General features: G+C 33.0%; 2 protein-coding genes across 3 annotated transcripts in view; both read left to right on the top strand.

The window, feature by feature from the left end:
* Window positions 1–3,919, top strand: part of LOC140050015 (myosin-VIIa-like) — a 29,556-nt gene extending 25,637 nt beyond the window's left edge. The window contains exons 39-44 of one of the 2 annotated variants that reach the window (XM_072094996.1): window positions 150–236; window positions 444–736; window positions 1,093–1,209; window positions 1,324–1,407; window positions 1,643–1,762; window positions 2,031–3,919. In XM_072094996.1, coding sequence (XP_071951097.1) covers window positions 150–236; window positions 444–736; window positions 1,093–1,209; window positions 1,324–1,407; window positions 1,643–1,762; window positions 2,031–2,120 — 791 coding nt within the window. In that variant the 3' untranslated portion in view covers window positions 2,121–3,919. The remainder of the gene's footprint in view (window positions 1–149; window positions 237–443; window positions 737–1,092; window positions 1,210–1,323; window positions 1,408–1,642; window positions 1,763–2,030) is intronic. The other variant, XM_072094998.1, reaches the window with a different exon arrangement.
* A 198-nt stretch (window positions 3,920–4,117) lies between these two features.
* LOC140048578 (DNA replication licensing factor mcm7-like) lies at window positions 4,118–14,967 on the top strand. Its single transcript, XM_072093325.1, has 17 exons — window positions 4,118–4,272; window positions 4,583–4,665; window positions 4,973–5,137; window positions 6,437–6,567; window positions 6,841–7,021; window positions 7,257–7,318; window positions 8,871–9,051; window positions 9,242–9,319; window positions 9,468–9,549; window positions 9,711–9,842; window positions 10,001–10,084; window positions 10,205–10,416; window positions 11,126–11,307; window positions 12,152–12,235; window positions 13,624–13,795; window positions 14,253–14,362; window positions 14,480–14,967. The coding sequence occupies exons 1-17, from the start codon at window positions 4,242–4,244 to the stop codon at window positions 14,685–14,687; spliced, it is 2,178 nt and encodes a 725-aa protein (XP_071949426.1). The 5' UTR covers window positions 4,118–4,241; the 3' UTR covers window positions 14,688–14,967.
* Window positions 14,968–16,252: the final 1,285 nt, after the last annotated feature.

The raw sequence follows: 16,252 nt of genomic DNA, 5'->3' as shown, positions 1-16,252 counted from the left end.
TATGGCATCATCATGCCCATATACTGTCTGCCCTTCACATTTTTTATCACATAAAGTTTGATAGTGTAGACAGAGATTTAAATATAAAATTCAGTGTAATAAAAAATAAATAAAATATTTTTATTTGATAAATATTCTCTCTCTTGCAGTTATTAGTGTCCCAGAAGGAGACTTTTTCTTTGATTTTGTGAGACATTTGACTGACTGGATCAGAAAGGCTAGGCCAAGTAGGGACGGTAAGTAGAGCAGCATTATTCATTTTGATACTCATACCTCTTGTAACAATATTTACAATTGTATAATCTACATCTTAAACAGTGAATTACCTCTTGTTCTTTTCACTTTGAGTATACAAATGAAACATAAGCAGAAAGTAATAGTAAAAGTATGATTATATATATATAATAAGAAACAATTTAAAATGTTATGTTGCATTTTTTTAGGAACAATGCCGGTTCTAACCTACCAAGTGTTCTTCATGAAGAAACTGTGGACAAACACTGTTCCTGGTAAAGATCCAAATGCTGATTGCATCTTCCACTACCATCAGGAGTTGCCGAAGCTTCTCCGTGGTTACCACAAGTGTACGAAAGACGAAGCTGCAAACCTTGCAGCTCTCCAGTATCGTGTCAGGTTTGGCGACGATAAGTCTGAGTTCCAGAACATTCCAAAGGTCATGAAGGAACTCTTGCCAACTAATTTGGTGAGACAACAATCGCCTGATGACTGGAAGAGGGTGAGTCTAAAATTCCTCCAATATATCCAAAATTCTCCCTGCTGTATACTCTATTCACTTATTTTGATAAATGAACTGTGTTTTTATGCGTTTCTCTTTGCATGCATTAATCCAGTTATACTTTTGAATACAACTTTTAAAAGTTTAACTTTAAAACTTAGGTTATACCAAATATCAAATAAACAGTGTACAAACTAAATTTGTAATATTCCTACAGGACCTTGGAATACAAATTTCAATTATTGTATTTGAAAATAAATTTTAGCTTAACCTGGAACTTAAACATTATGTATCTTTAAAAAGCTCAAATATTTTCGGCACTCTAATTTACTTAAATCTTTTGATTTGATTATCAGAGCATTGTAGCAGCGTACAACAAGCATTCTGGGAAATCACGAGATGAGGCAAAGGTGGCCTTCCTCAAGATCATCTATCGATGGCCTACATTTGGCTCTGCATTCTTTGAAGTCAGGGTAAGTATTACCTTTATTTAAATCTAAGTATTTCACTTTTTATTCCATGATATTAATCTTCTATTCATTATTATGTTTTTGATTTGCTAATATGTTGTCCATTTTTTTTTTCAGCAAACGACCGAACCAACTTATCCAAAGACCCTCTTGATTGCCATAAACAAGCTGGGTGTCAACTTAATAGATACAGAATCAAAGGTAGGATTATGTGATCTACTACTATTAGCATTCAAAAGTGCCTAAGAGCACCTTTGGTGGCGAAGTGCGCTCTAGAAATCTGCATAATTATTATATTATTTAAAACAAGGAAGATTCACCTGATCATTGCTGGACAACTTGATTGTCTTTGGCAAAGCAATGTCTGAATATAAATGACAAAACAACTACAAATGATATATTAGTTGACGATATGTTAATTGGATATTCTTTGCAGGATACTCTGGCAACCTATCCATTCACCAAGATCTCCAACTGGAGTAGTGGTAACACTTACTTCCACATGACAATTGGTAACCTTGTCCGAGGCACCAAGCTACTTTGTGAAACCTCACTGGTAAGCTGTTTGGTATTTTATTATTTTATGATATACTATATGGCAGAGTAGTCTCATGCTTGAGTAGAATTATCCCCTCCTCTAATTTAGGATATATCTAGATAAAATGATATTACTTTACAACTTGAGATTACAAACACTCTTGCTATGTGTGTGATATTTTAACAATACATATTATTCTGAATTGAAGGATTAATTTTTAAGTTATCTTGTTGTTGTCTACTGGTTGTTAGTATGTTTAAACTATTTCGGATATATATTATTATAGGGTTACAAAATGGACGATTTGCTAACGTCGTACATCAGCCAAATGTTAACCAACATGAACAAACAGAAGACATCAACGCAAGCAAAGTAACATGTGAAAAGAAAATAGTCAGCGTACAAGTTAAACAGTAATGTAAAGAAATAGAGAGATAAAACACAGTTGAAGAAAACAAAGAAAATATGAACACAGATGTTAACAGCAAAAAGAAAATGATGATATTACACAAAAAAATTTAAAAAAATGGATGATAGCATCAATGTAAACCAGTAACATAGACATGCAACATAGTAGATTGTTAATTGTTAGCAATTTTAATTTAATTTATTTTCACAATATTATAACATACATACAGGATAATAAGTATACAGTAGAAAGGCTCTATTAAGGGGACACCCTTGGGCCCAACAAAGTGTCACTTAATAGAAGTGTCCCTTGAAAAGGGAATGGAGGTAAAAATAATATTTAAGAGTATGGCTTCTGTGTTAAAACATACAAGCTCATTTTGTGAGAGGGTGTCTGTTTAATAAATGTGTCCCCTAAATGGGGGTTTACAAAAGGAGGGGTTGTTGTAATAACACATAATAATATTTGTTTTAATTTACTTATTACAGTACAAGTACAGTGTCTTCCATCTTGTATGTGTAAAGATAACCTTTTATGTAGTAAGCGCATTCCATGTGAAATTGTATTAAGTTATATATTTATAACGTGATGGTGATTACAATATATATTTCAAAGATCATTATATAATATATTTATATATTTATTAAAATATATTTAATAAATGTCATGAATACATTCCATTATTTGAATCACTCCAAAAATATTAGAATAAAACCCAAACGTAGTCTGTATGTTTTTTTAGGTAAGTATTTGTTTTCAAATTTAAAGCAAAACCATTTATATTGTTTTTTTATCCCTGTTTTTGTATTGATTTGATGTTTATAGGATTTTTTGTACTGGTAATTTAGAATATTTAAAACATTGTTTTTTAAATGTATGACAATAGACTATTTTGCGCTGACTAGTGATGTTTGAAGTATCAACTTAATTTAAAGTACTCTAAAAGGAATGAGTGGACTTATAGCGGAGAATTGTAATTAGAATATTATGATGATAAAATACCATAATATTTGTAACTTTAAACATAAATTAAATGAAATAATGATTAAAAAAAATATTTATATTAAGTAATGAAATAATTAGAATTAAAATAAGACATTAGTTAGAATTTAAACATTCCAGAATAGTACATTATATTTGTACAATTATTTAATTAAACACAGTACAATGGGCTATGTAGAACTCATATTTGTTTAAGAGAAGTAAAAAAATGTTACCATATAATAGCGATGCCAATAACTGGACCTATGTGAGTAGAAGACAGGTCAGAGAGTGACAACAATGTACTGTATATTATTATGGTGTGTGGTTTTTCTTATATAATTCCAATATATCTTATCACCTTGTTTCGCAATGCCTTTCTTTGTATACCAGGTTTATTATATTATTATATATCTATTTGTATAAATTTGAATTTAAAAAGCAGACATATTGAAGATGACTTAGCTGATGACGTAGAATGTATATAGTGATAATCAACTTAATTACAATGTGTTGGCCTTTATAAAATATTGTAATCGTCTAAAGGTCCTTCTCACATCTTAGAATATTAATAATATCAATTTAATGAAAATTTATCCGGACTTGTATCCCCTGCTGGCACTTAGCAATCTGACACTTAAATATTTTTAAATAATTTATCTGATTCACAGCTGCAATATGCCTAGGACGGTATCGTTGTTTAGTAAATAATAGTATGTAAAATATTGGTGTGTGTTTATAGAAATAAATTGTTTGATAATAAATCATGAACTATACACAAGTAATTGTCTGTACGCATATTGATTATTTACCCATTTATATTATCATTGAAAAGTGAAATATTAATTTAGAATCGTATAGCGTCCTCTATAATATTTAAAACCCATTGAAGAATTCTCATATCCCCGACTGGTTTGTATCGTCACGTGATACTATTTCGCGCCAATGTTTGTACTCGGAAAGTTTATGTTCGATCGACACGACATCGACAGTGCTTAGCCAGAACAGAAGTAGAAAGATTGCTTAGAGATTGCATTAACTTTACAGAATAAAAGATACGAATAGGCCTACATACTTTTGAACGAGTTGGTAATTATTCAGTAGAAAATGGCACCACGAAATTATGCCGATGATAAAGGTTCGTAAAGTATTGTTTTTGTTTAGCCCACGACTTTTTCGCTCTTTTTATCGTTATTCAAAATGTCTGACCTGTTTTGCGGCTTTCGCTGTGGCAAAAACTGTGTCGATTTCCCAGCCGCCTAGCCTAGGAATTTTACACTAACACTACAGTAGTATTATATAAGTAGCCTAGGCCTATAACATTTCTATTTTTCAGCCTAGGCCTAGCCTATATTATATATCATTCACTGTAAGTGTAAATGCTTTACAAAGGATAAATAAAAAATGAAAGAAATTAGAAAGGAATTTGTTTTTTTTTTCTTACACAGAAACAGCAACAACATTTCTAGCAGAGTTCCACACAGATTTAGGAAAAGGTGGTGGCAAGAATTTTAAATATGCTAACACATTGGTAGGTTTTAAATGTTTTTATATGTTCAAGATTATATAACACCAAGCTTAACAAATTTCTGACTAGGCCTAGGGCCTACTAGGAAGGCCCTCTAGGCTTATTATTTAATATTATTAGTATTGTACTGTAGGCCTACTACTACTAGGCCCTAGGCTTATTATTTAATATTATTAGTATTGTACTGTAGGCCTACTACTACTAGGCCCTAGGCTTATCCCTAAGAAATATAATAATTTTTAATGTTGTTCACTAGTTTCTAATGATAACTTCAATAAATTAATAGTTGTATTGTTTATTTTGATTACAGACCAAGATTGCGCATCGAGAGGAGGTTGCAATGACGATAGAGTTGGACGATGTTGCGGAACACGATCCCGATCTGGCTGAAGCGATTGAGGACAACACATGTCGCTACGTCAAAATATTTGCAGATGCAATTCAGGAAATGTTGCCAGACTACAAAGATAAAGATGTAAGCGCAAGTTAACAAAACAAACTAATGAAATTAGTTAAGAATTTCATGAGCTATTTAATCTGACAACACACACCTATATTTCTTTCACCCAAGTTATGTGCCTTCATAAAGTTGTAATTGTAATATTGTGTTAACACAATGTATTGTGAGTAAGGTGTAAATGCTATCCTTTCAGTTTTTTAAAAGGGTGGGTGGGGCTAAATTATAATATGTTTTTTAAATTTATTTTCCGCACATTGAACAAAAAAGAACAGATATTTAAACGTTAGGAAAAAAGATGACAATGTGTGAAAAGGATATCAAAATAAGTAAAAATTACTCTAAGCAGTTGTCGACATGACAAGAAAACTAAAAACTCTTAAAATATTGACGCTCTTTCTTTAGCGTATCAATTTTTACTCGGGGTACCCGAGTCTAGTACTTACTCATTTTCTCCTTCTCTTCCTCCATCTGGACACTATTGAGTAAAAAGTGCGATTTTTAAAGTACTACTCCTCCCTTATTCGTTATAGTATTGAGCTGGGATTTGGCATGAACATACTACAGGGACATGTCCTCAAAGCTATAGAGCCGGATTTTTTATTTTTTGTTAATTAATTTGTTTAATTAAGAAGCCACAATGTGTGACACACACCACAGCGTTATGTAGTTATATGGTTATATGCGGATTCTTGGCGTAGTGGTTATCACGTTTGCTTAACACGCAGAAGGTACCTGGTTCGAGCCCGGACGAAACCTTTTTTTTAAACTTTATGGTGAAAAGTACTGTATACGCAATATGATAATTATACAGAGTATATCTTATTTTTATTATTTTTTAAAATACTTATTTTGTGTAATCGGTAATTATCACTTTTACACATGTTTATTTTGCTTTGTGCTTATTACCATTTATTTGTAATTTAAATGGATTAAAAAACTTTCTGTAACCCACATTTTTAATGTAAGAGGTTTCGTAGTGTAGTGGTTGTCAAGTCTGCTTAACACGCAGAAGGTCCCGGTTCGAGCCCTGGCGAAACCTATTTTCTTTACTTTCTAACTGTATACGTCTGTATACAGCTTCTTTCGCTGTACCCCGAGTATTGCACATTCGTGCTTGTTTTATCATGTTCAAAAAAAACAAAAAACAGTTCTTTTCGGAACTATATATATGTGGTGTACCGCAAACTTTATATTAATATTTTATTTCGCTATACAAACCTCCAAACAACATAATAAAACACTTACTTTTGATCATAATGAGATAAAAGATTTTGATTAACTAAAATAAAGTATTACAACTATTTTACCCTACAGGCTGTAGTCAAGGATTCTCTGGATGTTTACATTGAGCATCGTCTTTTAATGGAACAAAGAATTAGAGGACAAAATCCAACGGAACAAAGAGCTCCTAAAAATCAGTTCCCACCAGAATTAATGCGTCGATTGTAAGTATACACACAGGCAAACAAAAGCATATTAGGTTATTCTTAGTTTTTCTTTTTAAATTCTTATATAATATTCATTACTTTCCCATCAGATTTTCATAAACCTCACCAAAATGCGAAAAACTTGTTGCAAATATCATTATACTCTTGCAACAGTTATGCAGAGTTTTAATTATATTTACAATGATGCTGTTTTATACTAGCTAGTAGTGCGCGCTTTTCAACTTCTTACCATAGATTTAGTTATCTGTAAATTATGTTTATTTTGTAAAGTGAGGTATATTTCAAGGCATCATCCCTGCAGAAGCCAGCCACTATACGCGATGTCAAAGCAGAGAAGATCGGAAAGTTGGTGGCTGTACGAGGAATCGTTACACGTACAACAGAAGTGAAGCCAAGGATGACGGTGGCAACGTACACGTGTGATCAGTGCGGTTCCGAGACCTACCAACTGGTATGTACTATATTTCTGGTATTTTACCAAAGTATGTTCAATTTTTTTTTAAACCCATAAAGACAGTTTGGAGAAAAATAAAAATAATTTCAATTAGTTTTTTTTCCAAATTGCATGAGATTAAATAACGTAATAATGGATTTTAATAAAATCCTAATATGATGGGAAGGATCCATTTGAATTATAGTTGATGTTTACATCTGTGATTTTATTTGATTACAATTTTTTTTTGCAGATCAATTCACCAACCTTCATGCCTCTTCTAATGTGCCCAAGTCAAGATTGTACCACAAATAAGTAAGTTTTGTCACCAAACATGTAATATAACATTTTTTTTGTCCACATAAAGTTTGATAGTGTGGACAGAGCTTAACACTGTTTTAAAAGGGAACTTTAGTTTGATAGTGTAGACAGAGCTTAACACTGTTTTAAAAGGGATCTTTAGTTTGATAGTGTGGACAGAGCTTAACACTGTTTTAAAAGGGAACTTTAGTTTGATAGTGTAGACAGAGCTTAACACTGTTTTAAAAGGGATCTTTAGTTTGATAGTGTGGACAGAGCTTAACACTGTTTTAAAAGGGAACTTTAGTTTGATAGTGTAGACAGAGCTTAACACTGTTTTAAAAGGGATCTTTAGTTTGATAGTGTGGACAGAGCTTAACACTGTTTTAAAAGGGAACTTTAGTTTGATAGTGTAGACAGAGCTTAACACTGTTTTAAAAGGGAACTTTAGTTTGATAGTGTGGACAGAGCTTAACACTGTTTTAAAAGGGAACTTTAGTTTGATAGTGTGGACAGAGCTTAACACTGTTTTAAAAGGGAACTTTAGTTTGATAGTGTAGACAGAGCTTAACACTGTTTTAAAAGGGAACTTTAGTTTGATAGTGTAGACAGAGCTTAACACTGTTTTAAAAGGGAACTTTAGTTTGATAGTGTGGACAGAGCTTAACACTGTTTTAAAAGGGAACTTTAGTTTGATAGTGTAGACAGAGCTTAACACTGTTTTAAAAGGGAACTTTAGTTTGATAGTGTAGACAGAGCTTAACACTGTTTTAAAAGGGAACTTTAGTTTGATAGTGTAGACAGAGCTTAACACTGTTTTAAAAGGGAACTTTAGTTTGATAGTGTGGACAGAGCTTAACACTGTTTTAAAAGGGAACTTTAGTTTGATAGTGTGGACAGAGCTTAACACTGTTTTAAAAGGGAACTTTAGTTTGATAGTGTAGACCGAGCTTAACACTGTTTTAAAAGGGATCTTTAGTTTGATAGTGTGGACAGAGCTTAACACTGTTTTAAAAGGGAACTTTAGTTTGATAGTGTAGACAGAGCTTAACACTGTTTTAAAAGGGAACTTTAGTTTGATAGTGTGGACAGAGCTTAACACTGTTTTAAAAGGGAACTTTAGTTTGATAGTGTGGACAGAGCTTAACACTGTTTTAAAAGGGAACTTTAGTTTGATAGTGTAGACAGAGCTTAACACTGTTTTAAAAGGGAACTTTAGTTTGATAGTGTAGACAGAGCTTAACACTGTTTTAAAAGGGATCTTTAGTTTGATAGTGTGGACAGAGCTTAACACTGTTTTAAAAGGGAACTTTAGTTTGATAGTGTAGACAGAGCTTAACACTGTTTTAAAAGGGAACTTTAGTTTGATAGTGTGGACAGAGCTTAACACTGTTTTAAAAGGGATCTTTAGTTTGATAGTGTGGACAGAGCTTAACACTGTTTTAAAAGGGAACTTTAGTTTGATAGTGTAGACAGAGCTTAATACTGTTTTAAAAGGGAACTTTGTTAGTTTTTGAAGCAAACATAAATCATAGCTTATTTATCTTTGATTTTTATTGCGTTTCAGATCTGGTGGTCGCCTTTACCTCCAAACTAGAGGTTCCAAATTCGTAAAATTTCAAGAGGTCAAAGTTCAGGAAAACAGCGATCAGGTTCCTGTTGGCAACATTCCAAGAAGCGTGACTATCCATGTACGCGGTGAGACAACTCGCAAGTGCCAGCCAGGAGATCATGTCAGCATAACTGGAGTATCCTTTGAAATTATGGCAATCTAAGTGTACATTCTAATTTAATTTTAATTTAAACCAAAATGCCCTCAAATCTTGGAGTTCTCGGTTCAACTCTTTTATTGTACCCATACTTTTGTTTTGTAAACTAAATATACATTTTTACACCAAAACAGAAGAATAAGTTGTTTTTCTTAGCGTTTGTTTTTAGGTATTTTTACCAATGTTGAAGGTTGGTTTTGGTCAGATGACACAGGGACTACTCTCAGAAACATACATCGATGCACATGTAGGTTATTTGTCACCATTTGCCTTCCATATTGAATGGCCATATCTTTCAATCACAAGCAATATTTGTATATAATAATTTTTAAAAAACGAAATTTGGAAAAAAAATTAATTTATATGTAAATTATTTATAATGTCTTGTTTTACAGAGTATTGAAAAAATGAACAAAACAACAGAAGGAGAAGATGACATGCCAGATCTTAGTGAAGAAGAAATTGCCCAAATTGCAGGTAATTTATGTTGACAGGGAAGAAGGGAATGGAAGACCATCTCGTTTTTGTTATCACATGATTTAAACTAACTGCAAAAATACTAGATTTAGCCATAAACAAAATGTTCATATTTTCAGCAATTGATACATAATAATGTAAACTATATATTTATTTTATAGAGGATGATTTCTATGAGAAGTTGGCTTCTTCCATCGCACCAGAAATTTACGGACATGAAGATGTGAAGAAAGCGTTGTTGTTACTGCTTGTTGGTGGTGTCGACCAATCACCGCAAGGCATGAAGATTAGAGGTGAGGTTATATAAACAGATTTATTAAAAAGATTGGTTTCGCACAGTTTTAGAATTCTTGCCTACCAAGAAACTAAAGTGGAGTGCTCTTTATTCGATATTCATATAAGAAACCAATTTACAATTTTTTTTTAACCCAAATTTAATTCAATTTGATAGGAAACATAAATATTTGTTTGATGGGAGATCCTGGTGTAGCAAAGAGTCAGTTGCTAGGATACATAGACAGACTAGCACCAAGAAGTAAGTCTATATTTATTTTACTTAAATTATTGATTGACCTAAAAGCTATAAAATAAAAATATTAAATTGATTTTTTAAAGATTTTCATTTATCAATTTTATATACATTTCAATTTTTCAGGTCAGTACACAACAGGTCGTGGGTCATCTGGCGTTGGTCTCACTGCAGCCGTTATGAAGGATTCAGTGACTGGTGAGATGGTTCTAGAGGGCGGTGCTCTTGTGTTAGCGGATCAGGGTGTCTGTTGCATCGACGAGTTTGACAAGATGATGGAAGCTGATCGTACTGCCATTCATGAGGTCATGGAACAACAAACCATCTCTATTGCAAAGGTAACCTCATCAAATGTTGTAGCTGTAGCTTGGTAGTTAACATGCTTGCCTTACAATCCCAAGGTCCAGAGTTTAATCCTGACCTAGTGTCCGGGTTCAATCCTGACCTAGTGCCAGGGTTGTAACTCACAAATCTTTCAACTCCACTCCCTAAGCCTCAATTGAGACTTAGTTTATAAGTATGATAGATTATTAATAGTTTGTCCATCCTTTAATTGGCGAAATACTCGCTAGTGGACGTCTAAGAAATATAAAAAAATTAGTACAATTATGGTAGTTAATTAACATACTATAAAAACTAATCGTCATCATAGAGAAAAAACAACATGACCATGGTTGCATAACATCGGCCAATCAAGTAATCACCTTTTCTTTTGCTAACAAACAAAATAAAAACTATCAATTTTAAAACAGTATTCTTAAGCTCTTGTCTACACTAACTATTTTGACAAAAAAGTGTGATGTGCCCAAATATGGTAGTGATATACCCTAATATGGTAGTGATATACCCTAATATGGTAGTGATGTACCCTAATGGTAGTAATATGGTCAAGTAATGGTAGTAATACGACATTGTGTCTATATATGACATCACATTTTTTTGTCACATGATATAAAGTTTGATAGTGTAGACAGAGCCTTACAGCACTGACAAAGTTGTTTTTGCAGTAATTTGTTGCAATATAAATGATAAATTTTTTTTTCGTAGGCTGGAATAATGACATCTCTGAATGCTCGTGTGTCAATCCTTGCTGCTGCTAATCCTGCCTACGGGCGCTACAATCCAAAGAAGTCTATTGAACACAATATTCAGCTGCCTGCTGCGTTGCTGTCACGATTTGACCTTTTATGGCTTATACAAGATAAACCAGACAGAGAAAATGATTTAAGGTTAGTTTCTTGGGATGAAAATTTAGCAGATTAATTTAAATTTTGTTGTAGTCTCTGTATTAAATTTTATCCTGTATTTATAGTTACAGGCTGAGTTCAGATTTCTCTTTTAATTGTTGTCCTCTTATAATATAATTGGTGTCCTCTTATAATTGGTGTCCTCTTATAATTGGTGTCCTCTTATAATTGGTGTCCTCTAATAATTGGTGTCCTCTAATAATTGGTGTCCTCTTATAATTGGTGTCCTCTAATAATTGGTGTCCTCTAATAATTGGTGTCCTCTAATAATTGGTGTCCTCTTATAATTAGTGTCCTCTTATAATTAGTGTCCTCTTATAATTGGTGTCCTCTAATAATTGGTGTCCTCTAATAATTGGTGTCCTCTAATAATTGGTGTCCTCTTATAATTGGTGTCCTCTTATAATTGGTGTCCTCTTATAATTGGTGTCGTCTTATAATTGGTGTCGTCTTATAATTGGTGTCCTCTAATAATTGGTGTCCTCTAATAATTGGTGTCCTCTAATAATTGGTGTCCTCTAATAATTGGTGTCCTCTAATAATTGGTGTCCTCTTATAATTGGTGTCCTCTTATAATTGTATTTTTTTTTGTATTTTGTATTAATATTTGTCCTCAGTGAGGAAATTAGGATTAGGCCCTCCACGGACCCACGGCAGCCAGCAGTGCAGCGCCTACCAGATTAGGCAATGAGAGTAAAGCATCTTGCCTAAGGATGCAATTAGTATGGTACAGATTGGTACAAATTTTTAATTGTATTATTTTTATATATGTAAACAAATCACAACTGATTTTTTGTCCTGTTTAATTATTGTGTTTCTTTTTTAGGCTAGCTCAACATATTACATTTGTACATCAGCACAAAAAGCAACCGCCATCACAGTTTGAACCATTGGACATGAGTCTAATGAGGTAAATTAAACAATTGTAATTAGGTGATCATTTAGAATAAAATGATCACCTATTGTTATTGTATAAAATCTTTATTAGTTATCCGCTTAGTAGCGGATAACTTCTTGTAATCGTCCTGTTACTTTTTTTTTTTTTTTTTTTTCTTATTTCTTTCTCCTCCATTTTTGTGCCTCACGTATCTCAAAAACTTGTAAACATAACATTTCATAACTTTGTCAACATTTGTCAGGTTAAAAATGACAAAATGCGCAAATTAATTGCATCAAAGTGATGAAAATGGTGAAAAATAGGGACCGTTTAAAATGAATATAACTCTTCAGAATGGAAGATGACCCCCAATTTTTTTAACTTAATATGGAAGCCAATGAGTTGCAGATACATATTCATGTACACATTAGACGTACAAAATGGTATGACGTCATCAAATGGCCACTTCAATTTAAAAATTAGTAATTTTTATATTTTTGTGTGGGTTATCACATTCAATAGAGCACATCTCCGTTATTTAAGCCCGATTTTCGCAGATATTTTAGTATGTGCTTGCTCAATTAATTATCTTTCTCATGAGTTGTCAACATTTTTATTTTGATGACTTCATCACGCGTAAAAGCTTGAATAACCAAGGTCGTGTAATTTCAGCTACACCATACATTTGAATATCTTATAGCTCTTCTGAATTAAAGTTGACCTTGATGTTTGTAACTTATTATGAGAGCTGATAAAATGTAGATATGAATTTATTTAAAAATTATGCCTATCGGATGTTATAACGTTATCATATGGCCAGTTGAAGTTAAAAAGTAGTTTTTTCATTTTTTTCGTCAAAGTTAAACAAATTTGAAAGAGCGCGCACCGCGCTTCTACGTGTCAATTTTTCTTCCAATTGTTATATTTTATTGCTCAATTCATTATCTTTCGATATTGTTAATGTTATCCACAATTTTATTTTGACAACGTCATCATACCAAAAAATTAGAATATGATGTGGGTCCCGTAATTTCACCTATGCTACACTGTATATATTTATACAGTATAATACTGTACATAATGTATATGGCATATAATAGGTACAACTCAGCACTATAAGTGTATATGCATCATGTCATAGGATGGCGTACGATCGTATGTTAACGTACATGCATGTTTAAAAAATGTTAATTTCATTAAAATGATAAAAATGATCACCTATAATTCGTCAAAGTGACGAATTAAATTCTAGTTTTATTATAATTTTTAAATTATAATATTCCATTTTGTAAATATATGAAAGCCCTCTTTTAAAATGTTTGGAGACTCTGGGTGAAATATTAAATAAAAAACTAAAAATTAGTATTAGTGATTCTTATATATACGGATATGTATTATAATAAAATTATATTTTATTGTAGGCGCTACATAGCACTGTGCAAGAAAAAGAAGTCTGTAATCCCAGAATGCCTCAGTGAATACATCACGGGTGCTTACGTTGAAATGCGCAAAGAAGCGAGGAATAACAGCAAAGATACAACGTTCACATCGCCGAGAACACTACTCGCTATTCTACGACTCGCCACTGCTCTTGTATGTTGTATAGTATTTGTTTATTAAGCTTCGTTCCCACTAGGACGCAACGCAAAGACATAAACGCAAAGCAAGCTTGTTGACCAATGACAAGCGACAGTTCGAATAATCCATCGCTTGTGATTGGCCAACTCACTTACGTTGTGTTACGTCCTTGTGTTGCGTCTCTAGTGGGAACCAAGCTTTAGTCTGAATAGGCTAAAGGTCAAAGACAAATAAATACTCCTAGCAATTTTCCATTCCGACATACTTCTGTGTAAAGTCACCTACAGTGTGAAAGACTGATAAGAATGAGTATATTCTCAACATATATCAGTGCTATTACATATATTTTTTCAACCTGTTAGTGGCGGTTTCATCGCTGTTGGTTGTCAACTGAATAAAATAAAAATTAAATATATTTTTAGTTACATATTTTAATATTCAAAATGCTTTGTGTGTTTTTTTTCTTTGATAGGCAAGGCTAAGATTAGTTGATGTTGTCGAAAAGGAAGATGTGAATGAAGCGATGCGATTGATGGAAATGTCAAAGGACTCCCTCACAGGTCAACAAGATGCGACTACAAGGTATGACTATAACATCATAATATACAGAATCGATATTTTAACATAAATTCTTTAATGAAAAAGATAGTCTGTCAGTATTATTGATTTTACCAAAACAAATGAAACAATTATTTTCAGAAAACAAAGGTCAGAAGATGTCATATTTGGCATCCTGCGTGACATGGCAACGGAGGGCAAGACAAAGAGAGTCAAATACACAGAGGCGAGCGCTTCATGTCTCGCAAAAGGCTTCACGCCGAATCAATTTGAGGAGGCTCTGGAGGCGTACGAGGAACTCAACGTCTGGCAGGTTAACAACGCTAAAACTACTATTACATTTGTTTAGATTAAAAGAAGTTGTAACAAAGAAACAATTAAGTTATTACTTTCTAATGGGTTGTAATTAATTTCTTTAAAAAATGATTTTATAGGCATAAATGAAAGGGCAACAACTATGGACAAGATAACATAAAATGACAATTACATACCAAGTTTAAAATTGTATAAAATCGTTTGACATTATTACTGGTATTTAAGGAATCACATGATTTCTCAGTTGTAGTTAGGGTAGCGCATTTCTTTTTTTTTTTGTATTTTAAATGTCGAACTAATATTGTGTAATAAAGAATGAGTTTTTCAAATATTGTTTTTGCTTCTGGTAACTAGGTATTAGTGGGAAGAAGACAAGTAATGTCTCCATTGTTCATTTGGTTTGTGTGCTACAACCCCCCTCCTCCATCCCCCACTAAAGCATTTTGACACGAGACAGTTTTAAACCAATTCTTTCGTCACTCAAGTGTGGCCATATTTCCGTTTATCGTCTTGTTTTTCTCCTCTGACCAAACCCCTACATGTAACCTTATATTAGCGACCTTTTTTGCGTGTGCAGAATGACTTGTATACTCAACAGTTACGTATTCGCGTGGCTATATTCTCGTTTATCGGCTGGTTTTTCTCCTGTGACCAAACCCCTACAGGTAACTCTATAATAGCGACCTTTTATGCGTGCGCATAATGACTTTTGTGCTCAACAGTTGCGTATTCGCGTGGCGTCGTCGAAAGATCGCTCTAACCGTGACGACAGAAACGGTATAATAATAATTAGTACCTAATCGAATTACTTCCTTTCAATTTATGACAAAACAAATCGAAGAACTGTGGAAATTGATCGGTGTTTTAATTATACGTCTTATTGTGCTGAATGTTTTATACAATATCCGACTATTGTGCCTTCTAAGTTAGCACGCGTCAGCGGAGACTAAATACAATAAGTCATATGTCGGACATTTTGTGCGGAAACTGTTTTTATTTTATTTTTACGTCTACTGAATTATAACAAATTATACTTTTCAATGCTTCGCGACCGAATTGCGCATGCCTTCCTATCACAAAAAAGTTATTTTGCGCATTGCACATATGTAATAGCGTGAAACCTGTCCTTGGACTACATCGACACCTTCATTTCGTATGTTGAGACAAGCGGTGCTGTTGGCTGAATACAGGTGGTGAACCAGGTGGCCAAGAACTTAACTTACGCGCATATGTAATCAGTATATTCCGCTTTTTGTCGACGCGTACGCGCTCACGATGTTAACATCGTGAATTGTGTACTTAATGCCGGTGCCCTGCTTTTAAATCGATCTTATTTTAGAAAATGTATTATAACATACATGCAGGATACTAAATACAATGAAGTAATCATGTGGGGGGAGGGGGTAAGAGAGTCATATAAATCAGAAAGACCCACCCCAAGATATAACATTATTAAATCCAAATACGATAAAGAAAAAAAATATATACATAAACTAATAATAAATAAAAGGAAACAAAGCTACAATTGCTGTTTAAACCATATTATCCAATCTTAACTGGACTTATAAAATATATATTAATGTTTGTCTTTTGTATACT

This window comes from Antedon mediterranea, chromosome 5 (genome assembly GCF_964355755.1).
Source record: "Antedon mediterranea chromosome 5, ecAntMedi1.1, whole genome shotgun sequence".
NCBI lineage: Eukaryota > Metazoa > Echinodermata > Crinoidea > Comatulida > Antedonidae > Antedon > Antedon mediterranea.
The sequence above is the reverse complement of the archived record's forward strand: the minus strand, read 5'-3'. Positions and strand labels throughout refer to the sequence as shown.